Source organism: Cyclopterus lumpus, chromosome 12 (assembly GCF_009769545.1).
Source record: "Cyclopterus lumpus isolate fCycLum1 chromosome 12, fCycLum1.pri, whole genome shotgun sequence".
Taxonomy (NCBI): domain Eukaryota; kingdom Metazoa; phylum Chordata; class Actinopteri; order Perciformes; family Cyclopteridae; genus Cyclopterus; species Cyclopterus lumpus.
In genome coordinates, this window is record NC_046977.1 from 10501038 (window position 1) to 10520545 (window position 19508).

A 19508-nucleotide genomic window follows, 5' to 3' on the forward strand; every position below is an offset into this window, starting at 1 on the left:
CTGTAGTTGAAACCACGCCCCCCACGCCACATCCCGGCCACAAGTCTGAACCTGAAAAAAAACGATCTGAAAGTGAAAAAAAGATTGAAAGTTGAAAACATAAAATATGCTACTGAAAAATTAAAAAATATATTTTATTCGAAAAAAAAACATAACTGAATCTAAATTATATTTAAACCAACAAAACTTTTCATACACTTATTTTTATTTCGAATATATTGTTGAATTTTTCAATGTTCAAGACCAAAACTTGAATTTTCAGGTTCAAATCTTTTTTTCAAACGGACAAAACTATTAGCATGGATTTAGCTCCATAGTTCCTGTCTCGTTCATGTGAAGCACAGTCCGACCACTGATCAACAGGTGGCGGTGACACACACATGTGGCTGCAATGCGCCAGCAAAGTCAGGCAAGAAGAAGACGACGGGACACCGTTCACCCGCAAACATGATGGCCAATGCCAGAATAAACAGTTTTTGCAAATGTTTTATGAGGAATGCATGTTCCACCTCAGGGATACAAGATATACATTTGGTGAGTAACGCTGAATTTAAACGTTGCTTTTGAAAGCTCCACGTGGCCTCTTTATGAGACATCTGTTTCTATTGGACTAATAATCACAAATCTCTAATTCGGTACAATGGAAAGTATATATATATATATGTGTGTGTGTTCCTCTGTTGTCCCTCTTCAGTTCTTATATTCACCCTTTTTAAAAAAAAATTTTTTTAAATCTTTGGTAGGAAAACTTTGAGAGGCTCATTTTCATGCACTTTATCCAGGAAACCCAGATTGAAGTAAGGGTACAGCGTCTCCTTGAAGGTCTCCCTGAAGGTGTAGAGGTGTGTCATGCACTCTGCGTTGTAAAAGGACACCAGGCCCCTCTTGTAGTCAAGGTACACTCCGATCCGGACCAGCGGCTCCTCCAGAGACAGAACAGTTGGGGGCGAAGTGCCAGCCATGTGCTGGATCCCGTAAGACAGGGAGAGAGTCCAGAAGCCGTTGGCTGGGAGGGCCTTGATGACTCCCTTTCTGGGCACCGACTCTCGGGCCACCCCTACGGTCCAGACTGTGCTGCTGTAGACTTCAATCTCCCAGTAGTGTCGCCCGTGGGTGAAGCCCTGGCTTCCGAGCAGCGACAGGGCGGCGTTGAACCTGGAGGGGTTGTCCTGCACGGTGTGGTTAAAGGTCTGGTAGCGAACACAGGTGAGGGAGGAGGTCAGGCTGAGCCATCCGTTGGCCGTGCTGGAGTTAAATGTGATGGCTGCTGGAACTACAAACAGGGAAAGTAATGACCAAACATTTCAATGATTCTTTGATATCACAGGATGGTCAGATTGTTTCTGTGTAATGCAGTGCTTGTAGTCCACACTTGCATAGTCAGATGGGGCTCAAAGTGTCACTTAAAGTACCTGGATAAAGGCTTCCTTTCATGGATTTCCACACTCTGTACTGCAAGGGCCCCGCAAAGCGGCCCTCGCACAGACTGGGCGGTGTAAACGTGGGTTTTTCAAACTTCAGCGAAGGCCTGCCAACAAAAGCAAAGTCAGAACAGTAAAGAGAGACAATGAAGACAAAGCCCATCCAGGATAGAAAACATTTCCCACACTCACCTCTGGAGCAGGACTTTGATGCTCTGAAACGAGACACGAGAATAAACACAGGACAAGAGAGACTGGTCATTAGGTTTATTGTATCTGAAATAGTAGAAGGCTTTTTCCACATTACATCAATGTCTGAGCTCCCGCTATAACCCTGTGGGATCTCCCTGTGGCCGGGGGAAAGTCCCTCAGTCGTTGCCTAAGGCCCCGTGCCTGAGCTAAACTCCTTAACCTCCAGATCAGCGAGTGAGATCACTGGCCTACATCCTGTCTCCACTCACTGCTCAAGTCTTTTGTTATGCAACAACAGTATTAACATTTGAAAAAAGTTACACTTCAAATAAATGCAAAATGACATGATGATATGTCTACGGCCTTTAAGAATAGTGAGCCCTGCTCAGTTAAGTCCTGAATGTTAATTTTGGAGTAATGTTTAACATTTTGGCACAGAAATACATGACTGAATGATGTATACAACTAACTTTCAGCCCAAATATGACATCTCTACTGTGTCATTATGATAAATAAATTGTTCTGGAAACAAATACATTTAAAATAAAGTGCTCCGCATTTCTCATCGTAATCATCCCCAGAGCTGACTCATCATGCTGTAAATAATTTCCAGATGGACTGTATTCATCGTGCACGATGTTCATATGAGCTGAACCTACCCGGAGCAGAGTGAAGGCGTCTTGCTCTTTCAGCTTGTCCTCTATCTCGTGGACGGCTCCCTGCAGACGAGAGATCTCCACACACAGCAGAGCCTTGTGCTCGTCCAGCCGAATCAGCTCTCTGCGCTCCTCCGTCTTCAGCTTCACCTGCAGCAGCTTCTCCTCCTGGTACAGGAACTGGTGCAGGTCGCTGAACTGGGCCTCAATGCGCTGCTTCAGGTCAGCGGTGTGCTCCTGAGGAGGTGGAAGATGAGGAGCATTGTCACTTGCGGTCTTTGCAGAAAGATGGATCCTCTACGTTAGTTTTCTCCGTTGTGCTGGAAGCAATGTTATCGCATCCATTTCGCAGATAGACCCATAGTCCTGTAGTGATGCCAGTGTATTAAATATATGTATGTTTTGAAAGCGTTTCCTCTCACCTTCAGCTTTTTAACCTCGTCCTCGACTTCCCTGTCACACTGCAGCGCCGTGTTGAGTTCAGCTTTAAGAGAATCCATGGAGCTGTTTAGAGACGCCTAACCGGACAGAGACACAACATCACTATACTGACCTGCTTTCTCTGCATATGAAAAATACACACCTGCCGTGAAGTCATTTACAATTTAGATACAATGTAGTAAACATTCCCACCATTACATTGACCATGTACTGTACTATGCACTAAGTAAGATATGCATACTTGACACTCGTTCAACTCACCCTATACTTCTGTTCAGCCTCCTGGACACACACCATGGTATGATTCCTGTGCTCCTGGGAGAGACCACACACCAGACACACCAGCTCCTGGTCCTCCTCACAGTAAAGCTTCAGCTCCTCTCTGTGTCTGCTGCAGCATGGGACCGGAGCAGGCACTCCAACATCTGCCAGACGAGGTCCAGTCCCGCTCTCCTCCAGACCCTGACAGTAGCTCTCCACTATGTTGGCAACGATGCGGTTGGGCCTGTAGCTTTGCCCGGGGTACACCTTTCTGCACTGAGGGCAGGAGCCTGTGCTTCCCTGGATGGGACCCCGGGGACCGGTCCAGTAACCCTCAATGCAGCCCTGGCAGAAGGTGTGGTCACAGGGCAAGGACACCGGCTGCTTGAAGAGATCCAGGCAGATGGAGCAGGTAAGATCTCTGCTGATTCTGTGTGCTGAGCTTTTGGTTACTTTTCCAGCTGTGGGAGGCTGTCGCAGTTTTTCCATCGCTGCAGCAAAGTCTCCTTCCTTTGGTTTCCAACTTTTCTTGTCTGGCTTTTTCCCCTGGTTTAGTTTTTCCAAATTCTGCAGATAAACCGTCTGGATTTTCTTCACTTCTTTCTGATTCTTGCTCATTCCTTTGCCTTGATTGTTTCCCTTTGTTCTGACTGTACAGCTGGACCTCCACGTCCTTCCTCTCCTGCAGAGTGTGGCTGCTCTCCTTGGCCTCCAGTCTTCCTGTTGATTGTATGGAAATTAAGTGGGTGGTGCAGAAGCAGCCACAGCCTCTCACATCCTCAGCAGATAGTGAGGTGATCTTAATGGGCCCCTACTTTCCCCTCCAGACTGACGTCACATCTTAGTCAGGAAACCGAGGCGGACCGTGAATATTCTACCCTTGGCTTGTTTGTTTAGTGAAATCTGGCCAATAAGTGCAAGAAAGTCCACTAAACTCTTAATCTGCTGTGGAGTAACTGCAGAAACATTTAAATCCATTTCAGTTTGTTTGGGTGTGTGAGACCAACCATGAGTGTGTGTGTGTGTGAGAGAGAGAGAGAGAGAGAGAGAGAGAGAGAGAGAGAGAGAGAGAGAGAGAGAGAGAGAGAGAGAGAGAGAGAGAGAGAGAGAGAGAGAGAGAGAGAGAGAGAGAGAGAGAGAGAGAGAGAGAGAGAGAGAGAGAGAGAGAGAGAGAGAGAGAGAGAGAGAGAGAGAGAGAGAGAGAGAGAGAGAGAGAGAGAGAGAGAGAGAGAGAGAGAGAGAGAGAGAGAGATTTCCTGTTTCTTTTTATAGCAACGCTCTCTGCCCAATAAGTCATTATTGTCACTGAAGGGTAAACAACAAGACCATGAAGAGATTTACACGGAGAAAAAAAAACTTCCTGCAGGAAAAGGCTACGGGGGTAGAGGCCTTTTTCCTAAATTGTAGTTTCTTTACAACACACTAATTGAATGTTTTCATGTGACTTGGTTGAAGGAAAGAAAGCCTCGACACAGCATGTGAACAGCTAAACGTCCTTCTGGGTGTTACATCAGGCGAATCACCCTGTATGGCAGTAAAGTCAATAGCCACCCTGTGATTGTACACTGGAACATAATCAAAGGTCAGGAGAATGAAACTAGGATTATGTCAATTTAGAAATGCATCTGCAAGAAAGTGATACATTAACAAATGTAGCACATTAAACACCTTATCTGGTGAGTGAAGTTTATTCAGATGTTTTGAGTCTCTTGTAAAGTCTCATGAAAAGCCTGAGATGGTGAGCAGGTCCACAGCTAGCTTGTCATGTTATGGCCAATAGTGACATCTGGTGTCCAAACTGAAAATTCAACAAATTAATTATTATTATTATACAATACCAACAAAATGTAATAAGACCAGTTAGTGAATGAAATCCATGCGTATAATCCAGTTTTTTTTGTGAGTGAAAAATCTTAAAATATTTGGTAATCAAACTATCTATTTTCAAATTGCAGTGAAGCAAATATAGAACAAACAATTATTGACTGAAGTGCAAATTCCTTAAATTAAAAAAGAATTTTACAGCATGTGTATAGCAGGTCACACGGAGGCCCAGGGGCTCAGACCTCGGTGAGAAAACCGAAGAGCGCACAAGTGTTGAATAATGGAAAGCAAATGACAAACAAAATATGACTTTCTCTGTGTGCGTTGTGCATCATCCTCCAAACAAAGTCCCTCCCTGTTTTCTTTCACACAGACAGTGTATACGGCAAAGATGGCGGTGAAGACCTGATACAGCTGTGTATGAGGGAGCATGTGGTTCATCTGCAGGTGTGACATCAGTGACTCCAGGAGAAGGTCACCTCTGTCTCCTCTCCTTGTGGTTTAGTGGACCACCAGGGCGAATACAGATGTGCTACATACAGTATGTGACCTCTGAACTCAGTCGCTGTCTGTGGTGCTGAACATTTACAGCTATGAAACTCCATGGAAATATTATCCCCTTACATGTTCCACAATCACAACATTTTACAGGTTCATATTTTGCTAAATGTACAACAATAAGATGACACAAGATGAATACATGTCAAGTACTATCCAATCACCCTTCAATAAATCAGATCAGATGTGATGGATGTTGTGTAATGACTGAAAAATATTATGTAAGAAGAAAAATGCAATATAATCTTAAACCTTTATCGACTGCTTTCCGTAAGTTAATTGATGGCAGACAGTGTAATTAATTTGTAGCCTTCAGTGGTCCCTAATAAAGAGGACCCTCTTCAGAGCTGCTCAGACCTGCACACACATAATTAACACGCCAGACAGATTAGGGTTGTTGAGTTAATTAAAACGTTGACATGCCTTGACATCACGATTCCTGTAAACCTCATGGGTCAGTACAATTGAGTAGGGTGCAGCAGAGGGGAAGTGAAGTGGTTATAGTATTGGCTCCAGTGTGGAAAAAAGAAAAGTTCCAGTTAGTGCTTGATTAAGAAACTGCAAGTGAATGAAGTATTAAAGCCCTAAAACTCAAAAATGCAAAAATACAACAGCAGTTTCTGCTTCTCGCTCAAATGAACGTCCGATTGTTGGAGGTAAATTAGATGGTGATGCCTGCTCAACATCAGAACGTTAGCATTTCATGTGTTAGCATGTGATAGCATTTTATTGTATAGATTTGTTTATTGAGACAGCTGTAGAGTGTTTATTTTGATACCTTTTATATGTGTGCTTTATGTTTGATAAAAAAAAGCATTATGTAACCGCAGAGTGTAAAACCCTTTAATGTCCTCTTGGCTCTCAGGCTGTTTATCCTCATCTACCCCATTACATTAACACCACTAAGTCATAAACAGGTTGTAATGTTACATTTCAAGGCTATGATCATGTTTCATACAAAATGAGGAGAAGAGGAACGTTGAGGCATAGCTGGAGACGAGTGTGAATATGTGCACAGATGTGTGCAGCCATGTATGTGAGCGTTAGTGACACGTTCTGAGAGAAAATGCAACATTTATGAGGACAGAGAGAAAATAGAAGACCCTCCCTTTCACAGATACACAAACACATCTGCACTGAACACACAACCTCAACTACACCTGGAGCTGAGGCCTGAGACTGGAGGCTCTCTGGAACTAAAAATAACCTTGATTTCTGCTGAACTCTCTCTCTGAACATTTCTCCAGTTGCGATGTAGGTGGTAAACATTGGCTAATAATCTAATTTGAATGTAAAATTGCTTCCACGTTTAGCCTTGCTATGGTTAAAGTGACTTTGATGATCCCCCGGATTTTTACTTTATGATTGTCAAAATAATGTAATTTTACCTGCTAGACATGTTAGCATTGTCATTGTCATTTTTTTTAATGAATGAATGCACTAGCATGCACAATGCAGTGCTGGTGTCTAATCCAGTGTTAATTGCTTATCTACAATAAAATGAGAAAGTGAAATACATATTTAGTTATATCAATCAGCTCAACCCATCTCTCTTTTCTCTTCTTCCCTCCTTGTTGATCGTCTGTTTTTTGTCAGATTCCCCCCCCGGCAATAAAGCGCGCCCTCATCCCCATGACTTTTGTCGAATTCGGGAAGAGGCCCTTAAGTAGATGCTGAAACATTGTCGGAATATATTTTTGGCTCAGGAGGCAGCTTCCTGTGCTCTTATTTATTTATTTTCCAAGTTAATGTGAAACCATAGACGGAAGCAGGTGCACAGCAGTGTGTTCTCACTGGGCTAAAATGTCACTTCAAAGTCAAATTAAAGTAATTTTGCAGAGTGATGCCATTTAGATGGACATTATAAACCTACATGCAACCTGTCTATTCAATGTTGATGGGAAGAACAATTGGCGAGAAACAACCAATGATCCACCTCGAAGGTATTAGAATAACTATTGTATATATTTATATTTAAGCACAGAAATAACTCAAATGGAGTCAACTACTAAGTAAGTAGTAAGATAATGTTCTTCTTCTATTTCTATGATTTTAACTGAGCAGGATCACACAGACAGCGAAGTGCACTGAGCCATAAATGTATTATTATAAAACCAGCAACTCTATTTGGACCGTATGTGAGTATGAAACACAACAATCCTTTTTAATTTCCTCAGAGAGTCGCACTGTTAGAGCCTGTCTGGGTTTGGACTCACACACCACACCTGCAGGTTTTAATATGTCTGGCATTTCTAATAATGCGTGTCACGATGTGAACACCTCATCGCCACCTCGCTCCTTCTGCCGCTCTATAAATAGTTTGCCTCGTCTTCACTTGTTGAGAGCAGCTCGGGCTTCGGTGCTCTTTCTGTGTCTGCTGAGGACCAGGACTCTCCTGACCACTGACTGAATCCAGTTTCAAAGCTTTGACTCTTCAGGTTTAAACACGTGTTAATCTCTGTGATGATTGTCGTGTTTATTCCCTGCTCAGTGTGTGAGCTCAGCCCTCTGAGCAGCTCTGCTCCTCCTTCAAAAGCTTCTCTCTCTGTTTCTCGGCATGCTGCTGCAGATCAGAGTCCTTTGAGGAGCGCGAGCGGAGAAGGTTTGCAGGGATTTATTCTGCACAACAGACAACAGGCAACAGACGCAATGCAGGTACAAGAAACATGTATTAACATATGCCTTAATGTTTTCGTTGCAGGGATAGACTAGCATGCATAATGATTCATCATCTACCTATACTACTTTTTAGCTGATCTTTGTACTTTCTAGTTTATCGGCAGCAGAAAGTTGAGTGAGCAACATGGAGGAGAAAAGCATTGGTACATTTCAGTGAGGCATTGTGGTTTCCAGTGTGTGAAAGAAGTAGTTTTATATGGCATACTTTTTACTGTAAGTAATGTGAACATACTCGGTAACAAGGAAAAGTCTTGCATACAAAATGTATTTAAAGTTAATGTACAGAGGTATTGTCAGCTAAATCTAAATATACTGCCGGGTTGACGTTACTATTAATGTATTAACATAAGCAGCCTTTAATGCAGGCTGGTTGATCACATTTATATTCATATTGCTGATTGATTGTCAGGTATTTAGACCGCACCGCTATCATGTCTGTATGGATCAAAATCTTAGAGGAATGTTTCCAGCACCTTGTTGAATCTGTGAAGCGATGCCGATGTCTCTTTTGCAACTGCACCGGAAGAAACAACAACAACAAAAACAACAATCTTGGCAGATGTCATGCTGTGTGATATGTGGAATTTGTTTTAGGATTGTTCGTGTAACATATGTGATGATCAGTGGAGGATGGTCGCCCCCAGCGTTCATGATGACTTACATGATCACAGGGAGCGTCTCACGGCTCGCCACGAATGGCTTGAATCCCTTGAATAATGCAGCGCTCCGCATGTGAACACCTCAAATCACCTTCTGCTTCACATCTGTTATTCAAATGGGTCGCAGATGATTACATGTGACTGATGTTTTATCATTTGCTTGGTATATTATCGGGTTAACCCTAACCCTAGGAATGAATCGTGTGTGTACAGTGTGTGACTGTTTGTTTACGTGTTCTTCTGCCATCAAGTATTAGTCTTAGTGTTTTATTTAAAGTTATCTTTCACAGTGGCAGCCAATTCTGATCTTTTATTGATGCGGTTTTAAGGAGGGGTGAATTATTGAGCGACATTCTCAATGTTCTCTATGCCTTGGCATCCTTTCATATTCAAATAGGCGACCGAGGGACCGAGGAGCTCCCCAGATAGCAGCCCTAACTATTTTCTCGACATTGCACCCTCGTAAAGCCCTTTTTATCTCAAGCAAGTACAAGACACAGAAGCAACAAAAGGTTGAAGAAGCCTCTGGAAGGCTGAGCATATAATAGTGCCGGGCAGGACAGCACATTGTACAATAACACTGACGGTGGCTATGAGTCAACACTGTATGGGAGTGAAAAACACCATCCAACAAAGATGGTGTAATCCAAATGAAAAGAAAGATATTCACACAAAACACAAAAGCCTCACATTTATCATCCTTGGATTATTAAATGTTTGATAGGTTGTGCTATTTATTTTCAGAAATTCAGAAACGTAAAGCTTTATTGTCACTTAAATATTAATCAGAATATAGAAACAGTGAGTGTGCATTCGGGTGAGATGAGAAGATGTTATGTGTTGGTGAAAATAGCTGGAAACGAGCGCTCGCATGTCCCTATTCTCATGAGTGCTCATGTTCCAAGAATATCAGATATTTCCCAATTCTTTCTTTTTTTCTGGAAAAATACTTTGATATTCCTTTATCTGTGTAATGCACAAAAGCAGGACACCGCTTTACAGAACTATATCAACTGATCCTTTCCTGAATGCCACATGCTACATATGCTTGACACATGTAGCATGTGGGTGCAAAGAGTCTGAGGGATTTAGGAGCCCCCCGCAGCCATGTACAGATAATCCATTATTTTTCCCTCAGCGTTTGAGTATTGATTACTGAGCTATCGAGCTCACAGTTGGCTGGATGTCTGCATGTTACTCCTGCTGCTGGTCCAGCTGTCACAAGAGCTTTTCACCATAGACAGCAGATCTATCTTATCAAGCCTACTCTTATGTCATACCACCATATTATTACAAATATGTAACTTGTCCTACCGGAAAGGCATTAATGGAAAGTTATATGAGAGGAAATGGTGCTTATTTTAGGTTCTGTGTTCGACACCTCCTATTTGCAGACATGTAATATGCCTCTGTTTAAGGACCTGACACCAAAGTGTGAAGAGGCTTCAGCTCTGTGTAACTTCCATTATGCACCGTTCTGCACCTAGTGAGTAGTTTTGAGAGACCAACTGGACTCCAAAAGAGCTGGTGGGACATGCCGAGAGATGGATGATGAACAAATGATGATGCCAAACCAGACATTGCATATATATAGTCACCACCAGGGCGCTCCAAAATGTATTTTGTGTGAACAAGATCGGCTGCTATGACAGCTGGGTTGTGCATCTCTTCCAAGGCAGAGTAGTTGGCTTTCTTCCTCCTGCTGTATTCATGTGGACCCTCTGCTGGGGACTTTTGAAAGTGCAGAAGCACCATGAGGTCTGTCTTCCATCTTTTCTCTCTCAGAGGACAGTTTATTTTCTGTCTCCCTCAGCCGGATAGAAAGGCAGTGGATGGCGGCCTGCTGCCTGATGCCAATGGGACCGATCCAAACCCGGGCGGACAGACAGATGGCTCCAAGTGGGAGAAACCACGGCTCACGCGTAAATCTCTGATGAAGTGTTGTCTCGTCAAGTGGATTATTGCCAGTACCACGCAACAAGGGCCAGGTACAGACACACAAACATACACACCACCAGGATAACAAACAACAACAACAACAATACAGTATATTGGAAATGTGCATAATTGTGTGTGACAGCAGGGGGACTGGGACTTGAATAAAGCAGTAGGGGGCTGGCCTTCAATCTACTGCACTACAGAATCTATTAATTTTAAAGCATCTACCCACTCTACATCTTTTTTTCCTCTATTCAGTGTTCACTCTCTGTCCACCAAACGCTTCTTAATTTCAGCAGCTAATCAATTAATGAATGGACCCCAGCCGCTATCCCTCTCATCACGATTCAAAGAATTAAGTTTGATCCGCTACATAATTTCCTCCAAATCTAAGGCTCGCTCTCCTCCTTTTCGTCTCTCTCTTTCTTTCTTTTTGTCTGACCGCTTCACCTCCTAGAAATGATATCCAGTATTCTTGTATAGTTAGCCGGCTAAAGCCAGCAGCAAAACACTGCAGACGACATGCTGGACTGCAGAGGCCTGAAGCTTCTTTATTCAAAGTGTGTTAATAATGTACGTGTCACATGTACAACTTGCACCAAATATGACAAAGCACTCCCTTCTCCCATGCAATACAATTGCAAAGCAGATTTTATACCTTTTTTGTTCATATTAAAACCAGTTCACAGATAGAAAGGCAGACCCTTGCGTTAGTCAGATAAAGAGCACACAGTGTCTTCCACTGACTGCCCTCACATGTCCCCTTTTTCATGGTTTATTTACATTATTGACACTGTCCTTCTATGCAGGCACGCTGTGGGCATGCAGGACCGATATTTATTTCTACAGTCTATCCAAGCAATATCTCATAATTCACTTATTTCAACTAATATATATAAAATGCCCCCCCCCCATACTTTAATCAGCCTGAGTAACAAACGCAGTGATGAACAAACAAAACGTCTCCTCTGCAGTTTCCAGAAATGACCAGCTGTTGCCAACAGACAGATGGCCATGTGCCTCGGACAGGACGTTGATCTGATGGCTGATCAACCATCACGCCACACAGGCCAATTATACAATTTGAATATAACAATGTATTCAAATGTACTAAATTTGACTTTAGCAAGGAAATGGTCTTGATCTTTTATTTATAAGGCCTTTAAGTATATTTGCAGTATGAATGTACTGAAACGTTGTTCAACTAGCTCAAATACATAATTATTCTCACTTACTATTTCATTTTCTACCAGGATCATTAGTTAAAATGGTAATATTTCTTAAGACTTTAAGAAGATCTACACCAAATTCATAACAACTTGAACGCCCTCTTGTGGTGTGTAGACATATAGCTCTGAGAGTCTCCTGCAGCTGCTCCCTGGAGAAGGTGGCCAGCCCTCACTCACACTCATGTAGAACGACCCAATACAAATATATTAAATATTGGAACTGCTGTTTAATGATGAAATCGATGTTGGCTTTATGATGCAATGCATTACATCATTTATACAATATAGTTTGTAAGGAAGGTGAGAATAACGTAATCATCAGATGATGTTGCACTTTAATGCTGTAAAATCTAAAAGCAAAGGTTTTGAGATTACTATGTATTTGTTTGCGGTTTGAGCTGCTATCTGATTTGTTGTTGGTAAAGGAAACAGTATTTCCCTTCTGCTGCAGCAGTGTGTGAATTGTCTAAATATATTTGAGGAACATTTTTTATTGTGGCTGCTGCTGCTCTTCTATTTGATAACTGTGTCAGAGTTACAGCTAGCTGTCCTTGATTATTATAGAGAGTGAAAACATCAATCAAATCATATCAGCTGTTAAAAGAGGAGGACATCTGAATAACCCACAGATCATGGACATACTGCTTTAAAAACAATACTTTGAATGGCTGTCATACCATAATGTATAGTTTTTCACATAACTAGTGTTATCAAAGCACATTTAGAAACTATGTTTGACAATGCAATTCAAAACTTTAGTGGAACTTGGACCAGCCTGATATGAAAGGGCAGATCCCCCTTTGCACAGTGCAAGGTGTGGATGAAGCCGAAGCAGAAAGGACATTTCTAGACAAAAATCAAATGCATAGAAATCCACAAAAGAGCTAAAAGCGTGCACTAAGAAAAAGGCTGAGAGAGAGCGAGGTTCTGGGTGTTCAATTGTGTGACCTCACTTGTGTGATGGCTTGTGATAGATGGGCTTAGACTCTGGGCTGTAATGCTGCTCTCACTGCAGTCATTAGAACTCAATGGTTAGACCGACGTCTGCATCTCTGCATGCTTATGCCACCTCACTCGTGTCTGTATTTAAAAGAAGAACAGGGATAGATCAGCACTTAGGGTGCATTAAACAGTATAATGCTGCATTATTTTTATTGCAGACAAGTTCCCACATGAGCTCATACATCTTGCATGTTCTGTAATGGCTGAGTGTGTTTCTGTCGGGTGAGGTCGGACCAGCCCACACGTCAGATACACGGAAAAGGTTAACTACGTGCAGCATTTTAATGACCTGGGCGATCCATCACCTCTGATCTCACGTTTAACACGCTGACTCATATAAGGTTAAGTTTAGCGTATTATTTTTGAAGGTCCAGTGCAGGGCAGGTGCACTTCCTCTGGGTGAGCGCTCTGTTATGGTTGCATCTTGAACTGGGACTGCACTCTGAAACCACAAAACAAACCTAATGCTGCGCCGTCAGTTTAGATTTCATATGCTGACACGTGTTGGCACACATGCCTTCATCACAGGCCACGAGAGCAATAATAAACTAGGATCTATTATAATATACTGTATTTAAACCGCTTTTTTTAAATAATACAGACTGCATTGCACTATGACATTAAAATCTCTCCCTGAAATTTCAAATGTATCTTTAGAGTTTTGTATCTTTGCAGTGGCATCATCCCAGTTCATTAGCTATCTCAGTAGTTATGTGATTGAAACATTACGACCGAGGGTTACATAAACCCTCCCCGGCTATCGAAATGCTTTTCTGGCCCGCTTTCTCTCCCTCTCCTAAGACCAGTATTTTACCTCTCAACAATTGATTTGTCCTCCACCCCCTCTTTGTACTTTAACCGAGTCCATTATGTTGTGCAGAGTCATCAGCTGTGAACTATCCTGCTATTCTTCTTCACTCTCATTGTCCTCATTCTCATCACAAAACACAACAACAAACGTGAAAAAGGACTTTTAGACCACCAACACACTGCATGTGTGTGTTATGCTGAGCTTTTACCAAAAGCTACAAATTGACCTCTGAGGTGTGCAGCTTGTCTCTGCAGCACAGATATCATTTGCTTAAACGGGTACGATTGTTAACTATAATGTCATAAGCGTGTCATAAAACCGTTTTTTTACACCTGCTGCGGTCACAGTGTTGTTCAGCGCTGAGTGAGTTATTGAGCGCGTGAACGGTTGAACGACATCGTAGACACAAACAGCGCCACACAGGGCAGGGCCGGCTCCTTCATCCTAAGTGCTGTTCATATCCCAGCCATCAGCGGATGTGGATCAATGCTTGGTTTTACAGCTTTGCATCCTTTGAAATGACTGAGCAAATAAAGACAGCTTAGACTGCCAATCGGAGACTATTGGTAAAGAAATTCCTTCGGTAACCAACCTGAGGCACGCTCGGCTCAGGGTGGAGTGAGAGGAGATGGAGAGAGTGGAGGGTGGAGCCCCCGAGTCGATGGAGTTGTGAACTGGGCAGGAGGTGAATCGCCAGCGGGTAGTAAGAGAGATGGATCGTTTGCAAGTGGAGAAAGCTTTGGATCCTTTTGGGGGATTGACACTCTATGAATTTGTTATTTCTTTACATATGGTGTACTTTGAACTTGTTTCCTTAGAAGAAGATGCTCTGCGGGCAATCTTCGACGTCTGAATGGTCGGTGGTTTAAGTAAGGGGTTTCTTTTAAGTGAAAATAAGTGCTGATGCCAGTTAAAGCACTTATTAAAGAGCACGTGGCTGGAGGAACATTACGATTTTTAAAAGAGGATTTCGCACGGGAGATATCTAATGCAAGGCAACAATGGGAGTGGATGGCATGGAAGTAATTGCCATTGCTGTTATTGTTGGAATGTTTTATGTGGTGCTCAAACAGTTTGGGGTTTGGGAGCCCTTGTCACTCGAAGGTAAGACATAATGAGTTGTTTGTATGTTAAAATGTTGTCTTTGGTGTTTTGTGTAGCATTAGAACAATAATGTTATTATGGTGACTGTCACAGTGCTACTTATATTATGAATATGAGTCCCACGAGCTTGCTGTAAAATATTAAAAGACAGTTGAAGACAGGATTTTTTACACTTATAAACGTATAAACATAGAAAGAGTTTTTGGTTTGCTGTAATTGTTCCTTTTATTCATACTGGACATAAACATTGGCAGCGACCGAAAAACTCTTTTGGTGCATGTTAATGTTTTAAGATAATCTATCCTTTAGTCCACCGTTTAATAACGGGATCACTATGTTGGTAAAATGTTGCTAGACTTCAAACCAAATATTCTAACAGTTCTCTTCTTCTTCCCCCCTCATTCCTTCATCCCCATCTCTTCCTGGTCTGGTCTTTTTTCGACTTCCCATTTGTGTTTTTGCTCTTATAAAGACGGTGAGTACCTCCAGTGGTCTTCCTCTTTAGCATTAAGTTTAATTTCATTCCAGTCGTCTCTGTGAACTTCTTCCCCTTCATTTTTTATTGTATGAGGATCCTAATAAGATGAATTATGGCTGCATTGAAGCAGGTGTGGCATTGTCCAAACTGCTGTGCCACTTTATCAATGTTAATTAGGGACACCTGTGTTAATAGGGCAAGTCAAAGTGTATCAAGATCATTCTTTACTTTCCATAATTTTATTTAAGTGTCAGAATTCTCAATGTGAAATAAATGCTTAATATATAAAATAGTAACCTTAAGATGTCCACAATGGTTAAAAAATAAGTATTTTATTTTTCGCTAACCATCCTAATTTCTTCCTCCCACTACTTTTCTACTACCAATTTCTCCTGATAATTGTTCCCACTTCTTAAGCAATTAATTAGGTTGAGACAAATTTAGCAAAAAATGTGCCTTTGCACTTGCTGGTGACGGCACAAGATGATGATGATGATGATTTTTGTCAAATATGTGAATTTATTCTTTGCTCGAGAGTAAACGGTTGATTGTTCATTAAGGAATAGAGAATGAGTGAAAAGGGAGTTATTTCAGACAAAGCCAAAGGTATTTTTTGCCCTTAACATACTGCTCTTACCACCTTTACTTTATATCTGCTTATTTCCTCGAACCACTCTGAGCTACAATCCCCTCTTACTCATAATTGTTATAACTTCTGTATTAAAATGTCTCAACATCTTTCACTCTCTCTCATCTTCCTTTATCATGTTTAATTAATGCTGTTTATTCTTCTTACCCTCTTTTATCTCTCACCCATTTCCTTGTCTCACCTTTCCTTCTTAAAACTCTCCGTTTTTTTGTCTTAAAATTTATATTTTGTTTGTGTGAAGATGGTGAGCATTTTGAGTTGTGTGCTGTATATTTATTTTGCCTCCCCATCTATTTATGATTTTCTAGTATTTTCAACCCCCCCCTCCCCCCCTTCCTTTTTTTTCTTCTTTCTTTCTCGTCTTACCTCTATTTCTGTCCTCTTTTCTTTCTCCCGTCTTTCCCGCCGCATCCTGTTTCCTCTGTTTCTCCCTGACAGACAGCTGTGACGGTGACTTTGAGCTCTCAATGGTGCGTTACCAGCCAGAGGGCCTCGATCAGCTCCAAGCCCAGACGCAGTTCACAAGGAAGGAGCTTCAGTCGCTGTACAGAGGCTTCAAAAATGTATGAAAACAATCAGCACAGTTCATCCAAAAAAAAAAGGAGTAAAGGCAACTTTCTGGCACAATTAACAATTCCTTTCCATCATTCCTAACCACACAGTATCATACATATGGGTGTGTATGTGTGGACAAGTAATATGCATGTAATATGCATGATTACATAATATGTTTACGGGTTTATTCGCATGTGATTGAAATTCGTGAAGATGTAAAATCTTCCAGTAATTCACAGGGGAAAAGCAAAGTCCAAATATTGTCATTGATGTTGTTAGTTTTTTCTCTATTTTCTAGGGCATTTTGTGAGGTAATATCTGGTCCTTTTAGTCTTAGTCGACTAAGATTTCTTAAGGGGATTAGTCGTTATTTCCAAGAAACTTAGGAGCATAACTCTAGTAAACACCAGATTTAAAGTGGTGATTCTTTGTGGAGAAACTCAGTTTTAAAGATCTGTCGAATCAATTGGTCGACACAATTATATAAGTGTTGCTATTTTCTTTGTTGTGATTTATGTTGTGAGCCCTTGGAGAGGTCTTCAAACAGAGGTTGTGAATAACTGGTCTCGGCCAACCATTTAAAAAAAAAATGGATATCTGTAGATTTATGTCCTGATTTAAGGTATATTTTCCAGTGTTTGACGCTGCAGAGCAATATTTCCAATGAGCGGTTGCCTGTAGAAGAGCCTGTAGAAGAAACTGATTTTAAACAAAGCCGACTTTAAACTTAAATATATTATGAAAGAAATAATAATAAATAAAACTTACAAATGTTTTACGAGGTGTCTGATACCTTAATGATACACATAATGAGTTGTATTTTCCAATTTCAATACTACTCTGGCGTAACTGCATTGTAATGATTTATAAAGAAAGTGCACTAAAGGTTTCAGTAAATCTTTCCCCTTTGCTATTTATGAATCTTTTGGATATCCTGCTCTTGTTTGCCCTCTAGTGGCCATAAACCTGCACTGCAGTCAGCAACTGTGTGCACAGCACGATACAATGATGGAATACCAGTAATGTTAACTTTTATACTCTGTTATTCTTGTTATATAACTGCTATTTTCATTATTATTCAAGCTAATCTAATATGCACCGACCTAAATGTTGTAAATGTGTTGTTCTCTTAATAGGAATGTCCCAGTGGGCTAGTGGATGAAGAAACGTTCAAGACCATTTACTCACAGTTCTTCCCTCAAGGAGGTAGTATGTAATATAAACATGGTGTCATAAAAGTATATAAAAGATGTCATTATTTCTTTGTAAATTTTGCTACTGTTTGGAATAGCAAGCTGAATGAGATATGCTAAATTAGTTATGGCTTTCAGTATGAAATGGATACAATTATTCAAGTGTATTTAATATTCATTATATGTTCTCAGATGCGACCACGTATGCACATTTCTTGTTCAACGCGTTTGACATGGACCGAAGTGGTTCCATCCGGTTTGAGGCGAGTTTCCTGCCGACTGCATGTTTGTGGCCTAAAAAATAATAGGAAAACTAATAATGAAACTTCTCGTTCCTCTTTTAGGACTTTGTGATAGGATTGTCCGTGTTGCTCAGAGGCTCGGTGACAGAGAAACTTCGATGGGCGTTCAACCTGTACGACATCAATAAAGACGGCTACATTACTAAAGAGGTACATTCAATAGGCCATTCTTGTCTTTTAAAGAAACCGTCCCAAAATCTGTGGCAGTTGTTCTGTATGTTTCTCTGGTTTCCTGCAGGAGATGATGGAAATAATGACGTCCATTTATGATATGATGGGCAGGTGTACCCTGCCCAGTGTACGAGACGACTCTCCCTATGAGCATGTGGAGAAATTCTTTCAGGTATATTATCTTTGCAACCACTTAACCACACAGCATAATCCCTGACATCTAAATGTACTGTTTTATTACACCACAACCTGAGTGAGAGTGCCTGAGCAATGTGTTTTAGACCTCTCTCTTTCTCTCTTTCTCTTCCTCTCTCTCTCTATCTCTCAAAGAAAAATGACACCAAGCACCTTTTCAGAATCAAAACCCATCTTAAGACGAGACCTCTCCTAAAGCCACAGTTCATCACTATGATTTCATGACGCACGTTTGTATCTCATATTAGTAAAATTACATATCGGATTTAAATATGAAACCTCTCCTTTTCATGTCTAACGTGTTTCAGAAAATGGATCGAAACCGAGATGGAGTGGTGACTATTGATGAATTCATAGAAACCTGCCAAAAGGTAATCCAATCATCAAACTGAACTGACGCATGACGCATCTTTGTGCACAAACAACACAATGTGTCCTTGCGTCTGCTTTTCTGCTCTCAACAGGATGAAAATATAATGGCTTCCATGCAGCTCTTTGAGAATGTCATCTAGTTCCTGTCGAGGGACGTGGATCAGGAATGCTGCATCGTGCATCCGGGCCCCAAATCACTTCATCCATCTTGAAAAAGAAAGACACAACTGTATCGTGCAACACATTTGACATTTTAATACAAACTGGTGAACACTATTGCTTTTCCTGTCGCACTGTTCTATGCAGAGGAATGTGAAGAATTCACCAAATCACTGTTTCTTTGCATGAACACTTTTAGTTTTTGCACATGATCAAACCAGCTGAGCATGAGTGTTTGCCCATCATCTAAAAGCATGTGATGCAAAACACATTGAACACAAACACGGGTTTTATCGCTGGCCACTTTGAAACTTGGGCAGAATAATCCTGTTTCTAAGCCCTTCAGACTTCTGTGTCGACATGACGCCGTGTCATTGTCATGTGGACTCAAAACCTGCTGAAATAAAAGTATATACCTTCCCACATGCTGATAACTCTACTGACTATCTTCTCTTTTTTCCACAACACACAATGAACTGAGATGTCCACTTTAAAAAACCTTAATATTTACTCAACACAAATTTGAATATCTTGCAAATGATTACATCAAACGTGACATTTTAAGTTGTGCAACTGTACAGCTGCAAACCAGCAATGAAACCCATTTCCATGAGACTTGCTACATTCATACATGGAATATTCAGTGTGCTACGACATCG

At 41.3% G+C, this 19508-nt stretch overlaps 2 protein-coding genes across 3 annotated transcripts; one reads left to right on the plus strand and one right to left on the minus strand.

The window, feature by feature from the left end:
• Nucleotides 1-316: 316 nt before the first annotated feature.
• Nucleotides 317-3744, minus strand: trim69 (tripartite motif containing 69). Its single transcript, XM_034547543.1, has 6 exons — nucleotides 2972-3744; nucleotides 2692-2787; nucleotides 2273-2506; nucleotides 1614-1636; nucleotides 1413-1528; nucleotides 317-1273 (listed from the first exon to the last, which is right to left on the minus strand). Exons 1-6 carry the CDS (start codon nucleotides 3587-3589, stop codon nucleotides 729-731), a joined length of 1632 nt encoding a protein of 543 aa, XP_034403434.1. The 5' UTR covers nucleotides 3590-3744; the 3' UTR covers nucleotides 317-728.
• Nucleotides 3745-7700: 3956 nt separating this feature from the next.
• On the plus strand, nucleotides 7701-19189 carry LOC117740893 (calsenilin-like). 2 transcript variants are annotated; one of them, XM_034547544.1, is made up of 10 exons: nucleotides 7701-7791; nucleotides 7923-8008; nucleotides 10505-10679; nucleotides 16341-16465; nucleotides 17594-17663; nucleotides 17843-17913; nucleotides 17995-18102; nucleotides 18191-18295; nucleotides 18627-18689; nucleotides 18783-19189. In XM_034547544.1, exons 2-10 carry the CDS (start codon nucleotides 8003-8005, stop codon nucleotides 18828-18830), a joined length of 771 nt encoding a protein of 256 aa, XP_034403435.1. In that variant the 5' UTR covers nucleotides 7701-7791; nucleotides 7923-8002; the 3' UTR covers nucleotides 18831-19189. The 2 variants fall into 2 exon arrangements, with proteins under 2 accessions (XP_034403435.1, XP_034403436.1); XM_034547545.1 differs by lacking the exons at nucleotides 7701-7791; nucleotides 7923-8008; nucleotides 10505-10679 and adding an exon at nucleotides 14673-14775.
• Nucleotides 19190-19508: the final 319 nt, after the last annotated feature.